This window comes from Astyanax mexicanus, chromosome 3 (genome assembly GCF_023375975.1).
Source record: "Astyanax mexicanus isolate ESR-SI-001 chromosome 3, AstMex3_surface, whole genome shotgun sequence".
In the NCBI taxonomy this organism is placed as follows: domain Eukaryota; kingdom Metazoa; phylum Chordata; class Actinopteri; order Characiformes; family Acestrorhamphidae; genus Astyanax; species Astyanax mexicanus.
Window position 1 is genome coordinate 59431169 of NC_064410.1, and position 16114 is coordinate 59447282.

Below are 16114 nucleotides of genomic sequence, written 5' to 3' on the forward strand. Positions count from 1 at the left end.
GTGCGGAGCGGAGCGGGGCAGGAAGCGCTCACACGCCCGCTCTACAGACCCGCCCACCCCGCTCCACAGACCCGCCCACCCTGCGGAGTGTGTGCGATTCGATTATTTATATTGTCCTATATAATAAATTAATACCGAAGTGATCCAAACTATTAAGGAAAACATAAAGAATCATGTAGTAACTTAAAAGTGTTAAACAAACCAAAATTACTGGTATCTGGGGCGGTCCTGGTGAGTCTTGATGAGTTCAGCACAGCTGTTAACTGAAAACCTGAATTCCAGGTGACTCTACCTCGTGAAGCTGACATCTAAGCATACGGCGCTACTTTTAATAATGTAAAATATGAAGCATATTCTGGTTTGTTTTACACTTTTTGGTTTATTAAATAATTCCATGTTTTTCTTTCGTAGTTTGGACGACTTTAGTATTACTTTAGTATTAGTCTAATGCAGACAATTTTTTAATAATAGAAAAACACCTAATTTAAGATGAGTCCAAACTTTTCTGTTTCTCTACAGGTTTATTAGATGTGTTTTATATAGTAAGATGATATAGTTGAGTGTAAAATAATAGATAACATTAAGAATATTTGAAAGGTGTGAAAATAAATCTAAGTTAGTTAAAATACAATACTTTTTACTCAATAGATACTGTAGTGCACTAGAGGCCGAGATGTTGCAAGATGGTTGTTGTTGTGTATCCCAGCAGATTTGCATGGAATTGCTAGCTTGTTGATATGACATTGCTAGATGGTTGCTATGGTATTTGGGGTCGGGGTGTATGCTTTGTGGTTGCTGTATGCCATGGGTGCTGTAGTGGCAGTTGCTATGATATGCCAGGTGGTCTGCCTGTTCCAAAAAGCTGGTATATTGGCTAAACCTCATCTTCAGGTATGTGTTTGATTTTGTTAAAATAACAGTGAGGGAATAATTAGCACTCAGTCAGTTGTGTTATGTTATGTAAATGTTTTGCTGTTGTTCACATTTCCACTGTTTGTTTTGTTGTTTGTCAAAATGTATTACGAGACAAAGGAAACCTATTTATTTATTTAAGGAGCAAAGTTAAACAACATATAAACCACCCTTAAACAGTAAGGCTGTGTTGATTTTACCTAGGAAGTCAGATGATGAATTTGGAAAAGATGTCACGCCCAAACTCACGATATTCCTGTTAAACATTCATATTAATTTTATGATACTTAAAAAACCATTTAAAAATGAAAAACTCCAAAGTCTTTTGTTAACTGGTTTGACCGTTATTTACCAGTGTTTTGTGTCAAATTCAACCAAAGTATGCCCACTTTTTATATTCCATACACTATATTCTATTAAAATTTGAAAATTGTCAAGTACCTAGTAGGAAATTTTAACTGGAACTCCTACAGGTCAAATTTCATTTCACCCACTGGACCTACCACTCAGCCCTACCCCTCTGTTTTGTCCCAATTCTTGTTATGCTGGAAGGGTAGGTTAGGGGGGAAGTGTTTCAAAGGCACACTCCAAACAGAGGGCTATAAGAAATCACTGGCAAGATGAAAAACCACAAATTTATTATGACTTATTAAGCCATGGGTACGAGATAATTAAGTCGTATCCAGAGAATAATAAAGTTTTCTTATCTGTAAAATTATGTCAGTGAAGAAACTGAATATTACAACAAAGCTCTTTTAATCCAGCAATAATCTTTAGTAAGAAAATGGAGAGATAACAGGTTTATTTTTATTTTAATCTCTGAATGAACTATGGAGATATTTTGGAGTCTCTTGCAGTGAGACAAAATACAAAAGACTCTTATTTCTCATACTAAAAGCTGATTGGCTCAGACACAAACAGTATGCAGAGCCATTTAGGTTCCTTACACCGTCATACTGAGCACAACCCCTGAGAGCTGCTTGCTTTATTTAGCTGTGAAACAAAAGAAACAAAATGACCTTGTGGCCATGTCTTAAGACTTTGGTTTAGGTAACTCATTCACACCCTTTAATAAGTCAAGGCCACACCTTAATTATATTGTTCCTATGCATTAGGTTCTCATCCCCACACCTTAATAAGTTGTGGCCACACATTATTTTCTTTTTACATGATGTCACCATATAGGGCAGAGGTCAATAATAGGCTGTGGTCCGGGTCCGATACAAATAAACTACTGAGAAGGATTTAATTCTGACAGTGTTTATTTAAAGCGACTGAACTTTTATTGTCTTTACGGTATAACTTTACATGTTTTGCAGTGCAGTAAACTCACAGACCAATCACGTGTGCTATAAGATCACCAAACACCTCCTCAGCCAGTCAGATCTGTGCAGATTCAGGAGGGCGGAGCCACACAGGTGAAGTACACAGTGAGAAGTAGCAGTCGTAGAATAAAGCGAGAAAGGATCATTCAGATGGTGCGCACCAGAAATAAAAATTAAAATACTACATTTATAAAACATACTAACAGTAATTATATTAAATAAAATAAAACTGCTGTTTTTAAACAAAGCTGATAATCTGGCCAAGCTCAGCAAACATTTCTCCATATATTGTACGATTTGTCATTCATGTAATTAATTATCATGATAAATAAAATAAAATCAAATCAAATAAATATAGAATTTTAAAACAAAGGCGACATACAGATTCACATTAACCCTTCTGTTATGTTCTGGGTCAAATTGACCCGTTTTAAAGTTTGAAGATCTAGGGAAAATAGTTAAAAGTATTTTTTTTTCAGTATATGAAATTCTTCTGCTTGCCTTAATTGGTGTAATCAACATATAATATGAAAACATATTTACACATCATTTTGCACCCTATGCAAAAACAAAAACTAAAACAATGTTTTATGTTTTAATGTTATGTCAAACTATTGTTTTATATGTTGGTCTTTCAAAAGTAATAGTTAATAAAATAAAGTAGTTTGGACCTTGGCCTGACAAAATTTTTCCCCAACTGGACCAAACTCTATTATAATTAAATATTCCTACTATAGGGGATCCGTAATACATGAAACACCTGTCATCATTTTAGTGTGGGAGGTTTCGTGGCTAAATTGGAGCAGCCTGGTGTTCAATCTTCATTAATTGCACATTGCACCAGTAAGAGCAGCAAGAGTGTGAAGGTTCAATTAGCAGGATAAGAGCACAGTTTCCCTCAAAATATTTAGTTAGTTCAAAAGAGGACAAATTGTTGGTGCACGTCTTGCTGGAGCATCTGTGACCAAGACAGCAAGTCTTTGTGATGCATCAAGAGCCACGGTATCCAGGGTAATGTCAGCATACCACCAAGAAGGACCAACCACATCCAACAGGATTAACTGTGGACGCTGTAAGAGGAAGCTGTCTGAAAGGGATGTTCGGGTGCTAACCCGGATTGTATCCAAAAAACATAAAACCACGGCTGATCAAATCACGGCAGAATTCAATGTGCACCTCAACTCTCCTGTTTCCACCAGAACTGTCCGTCACCACTATAAATTATTGTGCTCTAAAACCAGGTGTTTCAGTTTCATTCTCCAACCCCTGTACTTAAAGAAAATAAATGAATTTTCACAAAAGATAGAAATGATCCATATGTGGTTATACAGCACAATGGACTCGCTCAGATGTTACAGCACACTTGTGTATACATTATGCACACTCATTATTAGTGTGTAAAATGCTGTACACTGTGTGATTTTACTGGCATGCCACGGCATGCCTCGTGCCTCTAAACCCTGGGTATATTTGTGGGAATTTTGCATGAGTCAAATTCTGAGTCACAATTTCTTTTTCCACAATCGTACACATGCAAAATCTGTGTTGTTTATCTATTTATAAACAGTCGTCTGCACTTTACATTTCTGCACAGTGTTTACTGATGGAATCAATTCTTTCTGAGCTGTAGACCGGAATTAGTTAATTAGATCAAATTACGATAGGCAGCTTGTGTTTCGGGTCTTGAACATATGGCAGAAATTCACACTGGTTAACCCTAAAGAGCCCATGGTGAGGTACAAAAGAGGTCAAAAGTGATTACGCCCTCACAGTTTTGTAAATAATTTATCTTTTTTCATGTGAGGACACTTTAATACAGTATAGTCAGTGTACAGCTACAGTGTAACAGTGTAAATTTACTGTGCCCTCAAAACAACTCAACACACAGCCATTACTCACCCAAGATGGCGGCGCGTTAACACGCAGCGGCCGCTCCGGGTCCGTTAAATGGTGCTTTTGTGTTACTATTTGTCGTATTTTCCGTTTATTTCCTGCAAATATGTGCATCGGAACACCCACACATGTTCTACCACCGCCAGACCCTGCTACAGTGGAGAAACCAGCCAGAAAACATGCTACCGGACGAGGTTCTGCAGACGCTACTTGAGCTTAGCCTTAGAGACCCAGGCTGCCAGCCCGCGGTGTTTCCTGACGCCGGAGCCCAGCGGAAGTGCCATCGCAAGCGGTGCGAGCGTAAGTGTAAGCGCGGAAAGAGAGCCGGGATCCGCGCGAGGCTAAAGGCTAGTCCTAGCCGGCCGGCTATACCATCGCTCTTTCTTGCAAACGTCTGTTCCCTTGACAATAAACTGGACTACATCCGACTCCAGCGAATTACCCAGCGTGAGTTCAGAGACTGCTGTGTTTTGTTTTTTGTGGAATCGTGGCTTAACGACAACATTCCGGACAGCGCCATTCAGCTAGCCGGGCTAACCGCGTTCAGAGCCGATAGAAGCGCGGCTCTATCCGGGAAGACCCGCGGTGGAGGCGTGTGTGTTTACATCAGCACGGAATGGTGTAACAACGCTGTGACTGTCGCCAAACACTGCTCTCTGCTGGTGGAGTTCCTGATAGTCAAGTGCAGACCTTTTTATTTAGTACGGGAGTTCTCCACCGTGCTAATAGCTGCTGTCTACATTCCACCCAGCGCTAGCATTGGTGCTAATGCTAAAGAGGCTCTGTGTGAACTCTATCGGACTATCAGCGATCTGCAAAACAAACACCCAGACGGACTGTTTATTATCGCCGGAGATTTCAACCACGCAAATCTCAAGTCAGTGCTCCCTAAATTCCACCAACAAGTGAACTTTGCAACGAGAGGAGCGAGCGCGTTGGATCTTGTTTACACAAACATCCCCAGCACGTACCGGGCGGAGCCCCGCCTCCACCTCGCTTTCTCGGATCACATGTGTGTTTGGCTGACACCAACATACACACCACTCATCAGACGCTCCAGACCAGTTCAGAAGCAGGTGAAAACCTGGCCGGCAGGCTCCATCTCTGCCCTTCAGGACTGTTTTGAGTGCACTGCATGGGACATGTTTAGGGAGGCTGCTACTGAAGGCGATTCTGTTGATTTGGAGGAGTATGCAACATCAGTCACTGGCTACATCAGCAAGTGTATTGATGATGTCACTGTCTCCTAGACCATCACCACACACCCAAACCAGAAGCCTTGGATGACTGCTGAGGTACGTGCGCTGCTGAGGACCCGCGACTCCGCCTTCAGAGTGGGTGACAAGGTGGCCCTGAGGAAAGCGAGAGCCGACCTGTCAAGAGCTATCAGAGTGGCAAAGCGCGCACACGCCCAGAGAATCCACAGCCACTTCAAGGACACGGGTGACACGCGGCGCATGTGGCAGGGCATCCAGGCAATCACCAACTACAGGACAATGCCACCGTCCTGTGAACGTGATGCCTCCCTCCCTGATGCCCTAAACAACTTTTATGCACGGTTTGAGGCACAAAACAACACGATGGCGAGAAAGACCATGCCCAAGCCGGACAAGCAGGTGTTGTGCCTGACTGCAGTGGATGTGAGGAACACTCTGCGCAGAGTCAACCCACGGAAAGCTGCAGGACCAGACAACATCCCCGGCAGAGTGCTCAGGGAGTGCGCAGACCAGCTGACAGATGTTCTCACGGACATCTTCAACATCTCCCTGTGCAGCGCCACTGTCCCATCGTGCCTCAAGTCCACCACCATCGTCCCCGTGCCGAAGAAGTCCACAGTGTCCTACCGTCCCGTTGCACTTACACCCATCATCATGAAGTGCTTCGAGAGGCTAGTCATGAGGAACATCAAGACACAACTGCCCTCTTCACTGGACCCCCTGCAGTTTGCGTATCGTCCCAATCGCTCCACGGACGATGCCATCACCACCACCCTTCATCTCTCCCTCACCCACCTGGAGAAGAAGGACACTTACGTCAGAATGCTGTTTATAGACTTCAGTTCAGCATTCAACACCATCATCCCACAGAACCTCACCAGGAAGCTAAGCTCGCTCGGCCTCAACACCCCCCTCTGCAACTGGATCCTGGACTTTCTGACGGGGAGACCCCAGTCAGTCCGGTTCGGGGGCAGCACCTCCAGCACCATCACACTGGGGCCCCCCCAGGGCAGTGTCCTGAGTCCTCTGCTGTTCACCCTGCTGACTCATGACTGTGCTGCAAAACACAGTTCTAACAGCTTTATCAAGTTCGCCGATGATATAACCGTGCTGGGTCTCATCACCAAAGGCGACGAGTCAGCATACAGAGAGGAGGTGCAGCGGCTGACAGACTGGTGTACAGTCAACAACCTTCACCTGAATGTGGACAAGACAAAGGAAATGGTTGTTGACTTCAGGAGAGCACAACACACCCACTCTCCACTCAACATCGACGGGTCCTCTGTGGAGATTGTTAAGAGCACCAAGTTCCTTCGTGTCCACTTAGCAGATAACCTCACCTGGACCCTGAACACCAGCTCTACAGCCAAGAAAGCCCAGCAGCGTCTCTACTTCCTCCGGAAGCTGAGAAAGGCCCGTCTCCCTCCACCCATCCTCACACTCTTCTATAGAGGGACCATTGAGAGCATCCTAAGCAGCTGCATCACTGCCTGGTTTGGGACCTGCACCGTCTCTGATCGCAAGACCCTCCAGCGTATTGTGAGGACAGCTGAGAGGATCATCGGCGTCTCTCTCCCCTCCATCACGGACATTTACACCACCCGCAGCATCCGCAAAGCAACCAGCATTGTGAATGACCCCACTCATCCCTCACACGTACTGTTCTCCCTCCTGCCTTCGGGAAGAAGGTACCGCAGCATCCGGTCCAGCACGACCAGATTCTGCAACAGCTTCTACCCCCAAGCCATCAGACTCCTTAACTGCAGAGACTGAACTGATGTTTTTTCTGTACATGCACACACACTCTTACCCCACTTACCCCAGAAAATGGAAAGCACTAAAAACCCTACTACCTCACTGGACTCTATTGCACACTGTGTAATAGAGTAATTACTACCTCACCTGGTCTTTTTTGCACACTGCAAAATTTGCACACAGTCTTGTTATTTATTATTCTTTGTCTGTATGGTGTTGTATTGTCTGTCTGCACTTTTGTACTGTTGCACAATTGTTCTGTCTACACTGTGTTTATGTGCACCATGGTCCCTGGAGGAACGTTGTTTCGTTTCACTGTGTACTCTGTATATAGCTGAAATGACAATAAAAACCACTTTGACTTTGACTTAACATCTAAACCACTGTCAAAAACAGTGAGAAAAATTGGTTGAATTCAGCTCCCCAGTGCCGGAAACACTCATACAGCCTCAGACCATGATGCTACCACCACCATGCTTGACTGTTAGCAAGGCACAGTTGCCTTGGTACTCCTCACCAAACATGCTGTGCACCGTCTACACTAAACAAGTTTATCTTGATCTCATCAGACATGATGGTTCTAGTAATACTTGCTCTTTTTGTCATATTTGGTACTAATTTATATCCCATTTTCTTCACAATTTACAAGGTCAACAACCCCACCCACTCATTTTTGAGCTGCTGCTGATGCAGCATTGCTGAGTAGCATCACAGCGCTAATGCTCGGAGGAAAGCGCAGCGACTCGATTCCTACACATCAGTTTACAGATGCCTTGTGCTGATCAACATCATCCTAGGAGTCATAAGGGGAAGGAGCGCCATCTACTGTACCCACCCAGAGAGAGCAAGGCCAACTGTGCTCTCTCAGGACTCGGGCAACTGATGGCAAGCTAGATGAACAGGATTCGGACCAGCGATTTCCCGATCATAGCTGCAGCACCTTATTCCTTATTCCGCTGGAACACTCAGAGCCCCTCCATTAATCCATATTCCTGACAGCTTGTCTTCAGCAAACTGTTTGCAGGCTTTCTTGTGCATCAGCTTCAGAAGAGGCTGCATTCTAGAACCGAGTTGATGCAGTATGACATGTATGGCCTGAGCACCTCTCAGGTTGACCTCTCACTTCTTCAACCTCTGCAGCAATGCTGGCAGCACTTATGCATCTATTTTTTAAAGCCAACCTCTAGATATGATTCTGAACATGCAGAGTCAACTTCTTTGGTCAACCTTGGGGAGGCCTGTTCTGTTTGAAAACACCCACATCTGCATAAGTTGTGAGGGGTTATCTTGTGAGTGAGCTTGAACTCTGGTCAGCGTGCTCATGGCAAGGCAACACAAATGTCGAATTATAAAAGTTGAAGTGAAGTGTGATAGTTGGTGCAGACGATGGATGATGGGACTTTTCATTTCTGAAGTCTTGCATGTATTTAACATTCCTCCATCCACAGTATTAGGTGATTACTGGGAATACACCATAGAAGGCTTACAGTGGACACCAAGAGCAGTGCAGTGGGGCGTAATGATGGTGACCGGAGGTGTCTGGCTAGAATTGTCCATGGAAACAGAAAATCAAGTGACTCTGGAAATCAGAAATCACATCCACTGACACACAGGTCAGTGCAATGTTTTTTAGCTCATAAGGGATATGCAAAAAGTCATGGCACATAATGCCAGTGTTGTGCCGAATTCAGCAACCCCGCCAGGAAAAGCATCCCCTCTCAGGAGCATATTTCTAAGTTAAAGCGGATTATCTTCACTTTTATCAAGAAGATGGCGCGTACGGGCTTCTGAGAGGGGGTGCTTTTCATGGCGGGGGTGCATATTGCGGCTAAACATCGGCATTGTGTCCCATGACTACTATGGTGCCGAATTTAGCATCCCGACAGGCTGCTGGTGACATGACTATTTTTCATTATTTCTAATGAGTCAGCTTAGCTTAGAAGAGCTTCCTGGGTATTCTCATTTTATAAAAAAAAGTTAAATCCAAAAAGATGTGTGTGCACTCCCGAGAAAGGGTGCTTTTCCTGGCAGGGATGCTAAATTTGGCATAACACCGGTTACAGTCCAGATATATAGTTTCCATATCCAACTTCCAATCTTATAATAAAACACACAAAAACACTTATTTAAATTATAATAACAGCCTCCATGCTTTTATTATAGGATTTACCATCAGTTCATGTGGGACATTCTTCCATCGAATTATAATAATTATAATAATAATAATAATAATAATAATAAGCACAAATAAACCCAAATAAACATATTCCTGAAAACTGACCAAATGAATTCAGTCCCTGAACAGGAAATAATGCACAATATAAAGAAAGAAATCTGCAACAGATCAGAGTTTACAGCGATGATTCACATTCAAAGGCTTTATATCTCAGTACGTACACACACTGGCCCCTGAACACGAGCTCATATTTATATATATTAGAATTTAAATAACACAAACAAACAGCATGCCGAGGTATTCTCGGCACATAACTCTGTATAAGAATAAAAATATAAAAAGTGTGTATCCTTAGAACATTGCGTTACTTTCTGATTTATACATCTGTACATCACAGTCATATTCGGCCGCAAAACCAGGTAGAATTTCAAACGCAAATAAATAAGGAACGATTTTTCTACCAATTTAATAAATCTGAATTATTCATTTGTGAATTATTTCATATGTAAATATTAATGAAATATGTTAAACTTGATGAATCTGAACTTCTATTGCACAGTCTTAATGTATATTTATGTCTGAAGTAAATGTAATTCAGTTTAATCTAAGTCAGTTTCAATGTAATCTAATGTGGAAAATCTTAATTATAAAAGCATGCTTAAATCCAGATAAAAGTTTTGGTTTGTAGGACATTTTCTGAACGGTAACATTCTTAGAACATTAAATCCGTCAAGTTTTCTGGATGTTCTTAGACAACCTAGAAGTGATGAGGGGAAAAAACGGCATTTATCCATCCAGAGAGAGCAAGGCCAATTGAGCTCTCTCTGGCTCTGGCAGCTGATGGATGGCAAGCTGCATGACCGGGATTCGAAGCAGCTTCCCATCTTCCTATCGTAGTGGCAGCGCTTTAGACTACTGGACCACTCAACACCCAATTAACTAAACTTTTAATAAGAAATACTTGTTTTGTTTGATTATTTTATGAAAAAAAAAAAAGTACAGAAAATTCAATGTAAAATTCACTGAATTATCGGGATATGATATATTTTCGATCCCATCGCACAGCCCTAATGTGAAGCATGTTTTACTGACATTAAATGCAATTTCAGATAGATCTAGTTCAACAAAATTTCTGATTTTAATTCACATTAAGGACAATAATTCAGATTTATAAAATCTAAATTCAATTTCCGTTAAAACCATTCCATATAAAAATGAACAGCACACAAATCAGAACAGGAGAAATCCACATCTGTACTGAACTGGGATAAACTAGACAGATCCAGCATTTCTGGGTGTGTTTTTGGGATTGAGTAGCAGTTTGAATATTCAGATTGCACTTTTATATTTATTTACAGGCGAGAATGGATCATTAATTTATTAAATCTAATAAAAGAAACTCACCAAAAAAATAACTTAATTTCCAGAGTGTTAACATCTATTATAGAAATAAAAACAAGCATGTACCCAAGTTAGAATATTTCATTAAATCACCAGTTGAAAATTAAAAACAAACAAAAAACAGCAGATCTGTAAACCCAAAGAGAAATATAATTAATGCACGAAAATAAAATTATTAAGCATTAAAAAAAAAAAAAAACGCCACAGCTATTGCCAGAGAGCACTACCACCCCACACTGCATCTGTATTTAACTAAATAACCCCTAATTTAATGATAATCATTTTCTAAAAGCTATATTACAGTGCAGTTAGAGTCACTGTAACCTGAACCCACAGTAGTTCCTGTAGTTTTAATTTTGTGGCAACAGAGTGTCAGCATATAACACACACCAGTGGTTTACATACATCGCCAACACTAACCACACCCCCACCAGAGCTAACACTGTACCCTGTAATAGGAACACAAAGCTAAGTCTGTGTATATGCAAGATAAAGGTGTATCTAAAAAAAATTGAATATCATTGAAAAAAGTTACTTTATTTCAGTAATTTAGTTCAAAATGTGAAACTCATATATTATATAGATGTATTAAACACACAGAGTGATCTATTTTAAGCGTTTATTTCTTTTATTGTTGATGATTATGGCTTACAGCCAATGAAAACCCAAAAATCAGTGTCTCAGAAAATTTGAATATTATATTAAAGACCAATTGGTACTTTTGGCAGTGCTGTGGGCAGTGTGCCAAGTCCTGCTGGAAAATAAAATCCACGTCTCTATAAAAGTTGTCATCAGCAGAGGGAAGCATGAAGTGCTGTAAGATTTTGTGGGAAAACAAAACTGCACTGACTTTATACTTGATAATAAAACACAGTGGATCAACACCAGCAGATGACATGTCTCTTTATCCAAACCATCACTGATCATCAGTACATTTTACATTTCATTTATAAATCAAGGGAGCAGAGTCTGGAGGAAGAGTGGAGAGACACACAGTCCAAACTGCTCGAGGTCTAGTGTGAAGTTTCCACCAACCAGTGACCAAAAGTACTGATAACTTTTATAGAGTTTCAGATTTCATTTTCCAGCAGGACCTGGCACACTGCCAAAAATAACAATTGGTCTTATATAATATTCAAATTTTCTAAGACACTGATTTTTAAAAAAAAATTTTATTGGCTGTAAGCCATAATCATCAACAATAAAAGAAATAAAAGTTTAAAATAGATCCCTCTGTGTGTAATACATCTATATAATATATGAGTTTCACATTTTTAAGTGAATTACTGAAATAAAGTAACTTTTCAATTATGTTATAATTATTTGGAGATGCAGTGGTATATAAAGGGCATATCTGTTTTGTTATCTGTCCTATTGTTTCCCCCCGCCCCCCACTGACCTGTAGGTTTATTTCAGTATGTGTATATCCTGTAAAGTGTATTTAAAGTATTTAAAGTGTATTTAAAGTAAAGCCGCTCTAACACAGTACAGAAGCAGCAGAATCACAAAGACAGCTATGTTAAATTATTTGGAGCTCTAAAAAAGGCAACAGGAATTAGCGCACTCGCTCTCTCACTTACTTACACACACTCACTCTCTGTCACACTCTTTCTCAACTTAACTCTCACACACACACACACATATACACACTCACATATATACACACAAACAGTCCATTCGCTCGTAAGCCAAAAAAAGCAGCTGAACGCGAGAGTGATCCTCACCCACAGAGTGAAGCGAGAGCGATGAAAGAGCACACAGAACGAGCAAAGCCTGGATGAATAGCTTCCAGTAATAAACGTGATGTTTTTAGCGTAATGCTGAAACTCTCCACTCAGAAATGAAGCTTCAAGTGAAGGTTTAAAGGAGTCGTATCCGCCGAGAGGCTCAGGGCTCAGTTCATACAGACGAGCCCGCGCTGCTCTACAGGTCTGCAGGCTGATGGCTGTGGTAAATCGTCCCCCACACCTCCTGGATCTTCTTACACCACCGGTCCGCGTTACCATTGGGGTCCATTAAATAATAGGTCCTGTGTGGCTGCAGGGGGAAGATTAAGGCTTTAGAATGCAATTATCCAGCTAAAAAAAGGCAAAAAAGTGATTTAAAAGAAGATATCAGGTGTAGAATGGATGTAAGGTGATGTGAAACTTGATAACAAGTATGTTACATGATAAGTTTTGTTGAATAACCCGTCTCTATTCTCCCCCTGCATTCCCAAATACAACAAATTTAGACAATGCTTGCAACTACAACCTGTTATGTCAACTAATGTTTTGTGCATGATATTTTGTCCCAGAAATTATTACGATAAACGCCATTTTAGGACTATTAAATGCAACTTGTCCAGTGGTCTACAGCGCTGCCACTATGAGTGGGAGTTCGCAAGTTCGAACCCCAGCTCACACAGCTTTACCATCAAGCTGCCGGTGTGCACTCAGAGGGAGCTCAATTGGCCCTGCTCCCTCCGGGTGGTACAGTAGATGGCGCTCTCTCCTCACATCACTCCAGCGGTGATGTCTGCAGCACAGAATCATGTATCAGAACCATTGCTCGAAAAGACGCGGTGGCTGATTCACATGTATCGGAGGAAGCATGTGCTCGTCTTCACCCTCCTGGTGTGTTGGGGCATTAATAGTGATAAGGGGAGTCCTAATGAGTGGGTTGGGTAATTGGCCGTATAAATTGGGGAGAAAAAGGAAAAATTAGAAATAAAATTATATTAAAAAAAATAAATAAATCAACTTGACAGGCTCACACAAGGAGGCGAGGAAGCAAACGTAAGAGTTTTATATATATATATATAAAAAAAAATAAACTAAGCTAAACAGACAGGACTACTAGAAAAAACACGTAATAAACTTCAGACAGAAAACCAAGAAACAAAGCAACCTAACAGACGTTAAACACGTACAAGAACCGACAAGAGACACTGACACAAACGGGCAATAAATACATGCATAGCCATCTCCAGATCCTCTGTATGAAGCGTATAAAGAGTGGAGAAACAGCTTTTTTGTTTTAATGCACCAAAAAAAACAATGAATATTTGTTCTGTTACTACTTTTAAGAAAAAGTTCATAACATTTATTTTTATATTAGCTTTTAATTAGATCATATTTAAATTTTTATATATTTTTCTGGCTCAAAGTTTATTTTTTGTTCTCTTATTTGCCATCACTTGCATTGTAAGCCTGTTAAGAGCACTGGCTGTATTTGGGAATGCTGGGGGTGAACAGAGGTGGGCTATCCAACAAAGGTTTGGTAACACTTTACTTGGATGGTTCATTTGATGGCCTCTTTGATGCTCAACTGAAATTCAACTAACATTCAACTAAATGTCTATTAAATTCAAATGAACCTAAAGGTGAAAGTAAATGATTCTCTATTGAATATAACCCAACATTCAACTCTAATCCAAACACTTATCTTAATATTTTAGGATTGGGTTTAGGGTTAGATTTTAAGCTTAGGTTAAGGTTAGGGTTAGGTGTAGGGTTTGATTTTATGGTTGATTAAGGGTTAAGGTTAGGGTTAGGTGTAGGGTTAGATTTTATGGTTGATTAAGGGTTAAGGTTAGGATTGGGTTTAGGGTTAGATTTTAAGCTTAGGTTAAGGTTAGGGTTAGGTGTAGGGTTAGATTTTATGGTTGATTAAGGGTTAAGGTTAGGGTTAGGTGTAGGGTTTGATTTTATGGTTGATTGAGGGTTAAGGTTAGGGTTAGATGTAGGGTTAGATTTTAAGCTTAGGTTAAGGTTAGGGTTAGGTGTAGGGTTAGATATTAGGGTTGATTAAGGGTTAAGGTTAGGGTTAGGTGTAGGGTTCGATTTTAGGGTTGATTAAGGGTTAAGGTTAGGGTTAGGTGTAGGGTTAGATATTAGGGTTGATTAAGGGTTAAGGTTAGGGTTAGGTGTAGGGTTTGATTTTAGGGTTGATTAAGGGTTAAGGTTAGGGTTAGGTGTAGGGTTCGATTTTAGGGTTGATTAAGGGTTAAGGTTAGGGTTAGGTGTAGGGTTAGATTTTATGGTTGATTAAGGGTTAAGGTTAGTGTTAGGTGTAGGGTTTGATTTTATGGTTGATTAAGGGTTAAGGATAGGGTTAGGTGTAGGGTTTGATTTTAGGGTTGATTAAGGGTTAAGGTTAGGGTTAGGTGTAGGGTTTGATTTTAGGGTTGATTAAGGGTTAAGGTTAGGGTTAGGTGTAGGGTTAGATTTTATGGTTGATTAAGGGTTAAGGTTAGGGTTAGGTGTAGGGTTAATAATAATAAGCTGCATTTAAATGTATTAAAAATGTGCTTTATAAATAAAGTTTATTATTTTTATTATTATTATTAATGGTTCTCAGCATAAAACCAATAAAGGAAACACAAGCTTTCCTCTATAGTCTCACCCCATATTTGAAGTGTGTACTGTATCACACTAACACTGTACACGTTTCCAGCTGAGCGCTTTAACCTGATTAAAACCGTACCGTGTGGACGAAGAAGGTCTTGAAGTTCTTGGGCTCCGGTCGCAGCTCTGGAGACCATGGAATTTCCCCCTTGAGAACTTTATTTACAGGATCTACATAGTAAAGGTGTGGCCCTTCTGTGAGCAGCAGCTGCCTCCGCCGAGCAAACAGCCCCTGAGAGGATACAGCAAACAATTAGCTCACGCTGCTGCACCGGGTCTAAACTGTAGCACCAGTTCCCGGTCTACAGGGGGCGCTCCAAGCATGCACAGTTCATTAAACAGCACTGTATTCTGCAATAATTCATATTATCTCGTGTAATAAAATACAGCAGATAATGAGAAAAAATCTCACCTTCCTTTTGTCAACTGGTCCCATTTTCAGTATCAAATTATTTTCAACAAACTGGTGCCTTAAAAGAAAAAGAAACAAAAAAATTATGAGTTTCTTTGATTTAACCAAATTGTAAACCTCTGGAATATAATCAAAAGGAAGATGGATGATCACAAGCCATCAAGCCACCAAACTGAACTGCTTAAATTGTTGCACCAGGAGTAAAGCAGCATAAAGTTATCCAAAAGCAGTGTGTAAGACTGGTGGAGGAGAGCATGATGCCAAGATGCATGAAAAAAAAACTGTGATTAAAAACCACCAGGGTCATTCCACCAAATATTGATTTCTGAACTCTTAAAACTTTATGAATATAAACTTATTTTCTTTGCATTATTTGAGGTCTGACAGCTCTGCATCATTTTTGTTGAACCCAGGAGGACCACACTGCTGACACTAAGACATAAAAAAGATAACATGGCAAAATCCTTCTAAGAAAATGTATTGGGGACAGATTAGACAAAGAAAGAGATTTTTGGTATAGAAACAGCACATCATTCTACTGTTTACCTAAAATGATTTGAATGAGGCCTACAAAGAAAAGCACACAGTACCTACAGTCAAATATGGTGGAGATTCAAATATGTTTTGGGACTGTT

The 16114-nt window shown here is 40.7% G+C and overlaps 1 protein-coding gene across 1 annotated transcript in view; it reads right to left on the reverse strand.

The window, feature by feature from the left end:
- Positions 1-11910: 11910 nt before the first annotated feature.
- pdpk1a (3-phosphoinositide dependent protein kinase 1a) overlaps positions 11911-16114 on the reverse strand; it is a 34206-nt gene continuing 30002 nt past the window's right edge. The window contains exons 12-14 of the mRNA XM_022666654.2: positions 15480-15537; positions 15147-15299; positions 11911-12716 (exon numbers count right to left, since the gene is read on the reverse strand). Coding sequence (XP_022522375.2) covers positions 12603-12716; positions 15147-15299; positions 15480-15537 — 325 coding nt within the window. The 3' untranslated portion in view covers positions 11911-12602. The remainder of the gene's footprint in view (positions 12717-15146; positions 15300-15479; positions 15538-16114) is intronic.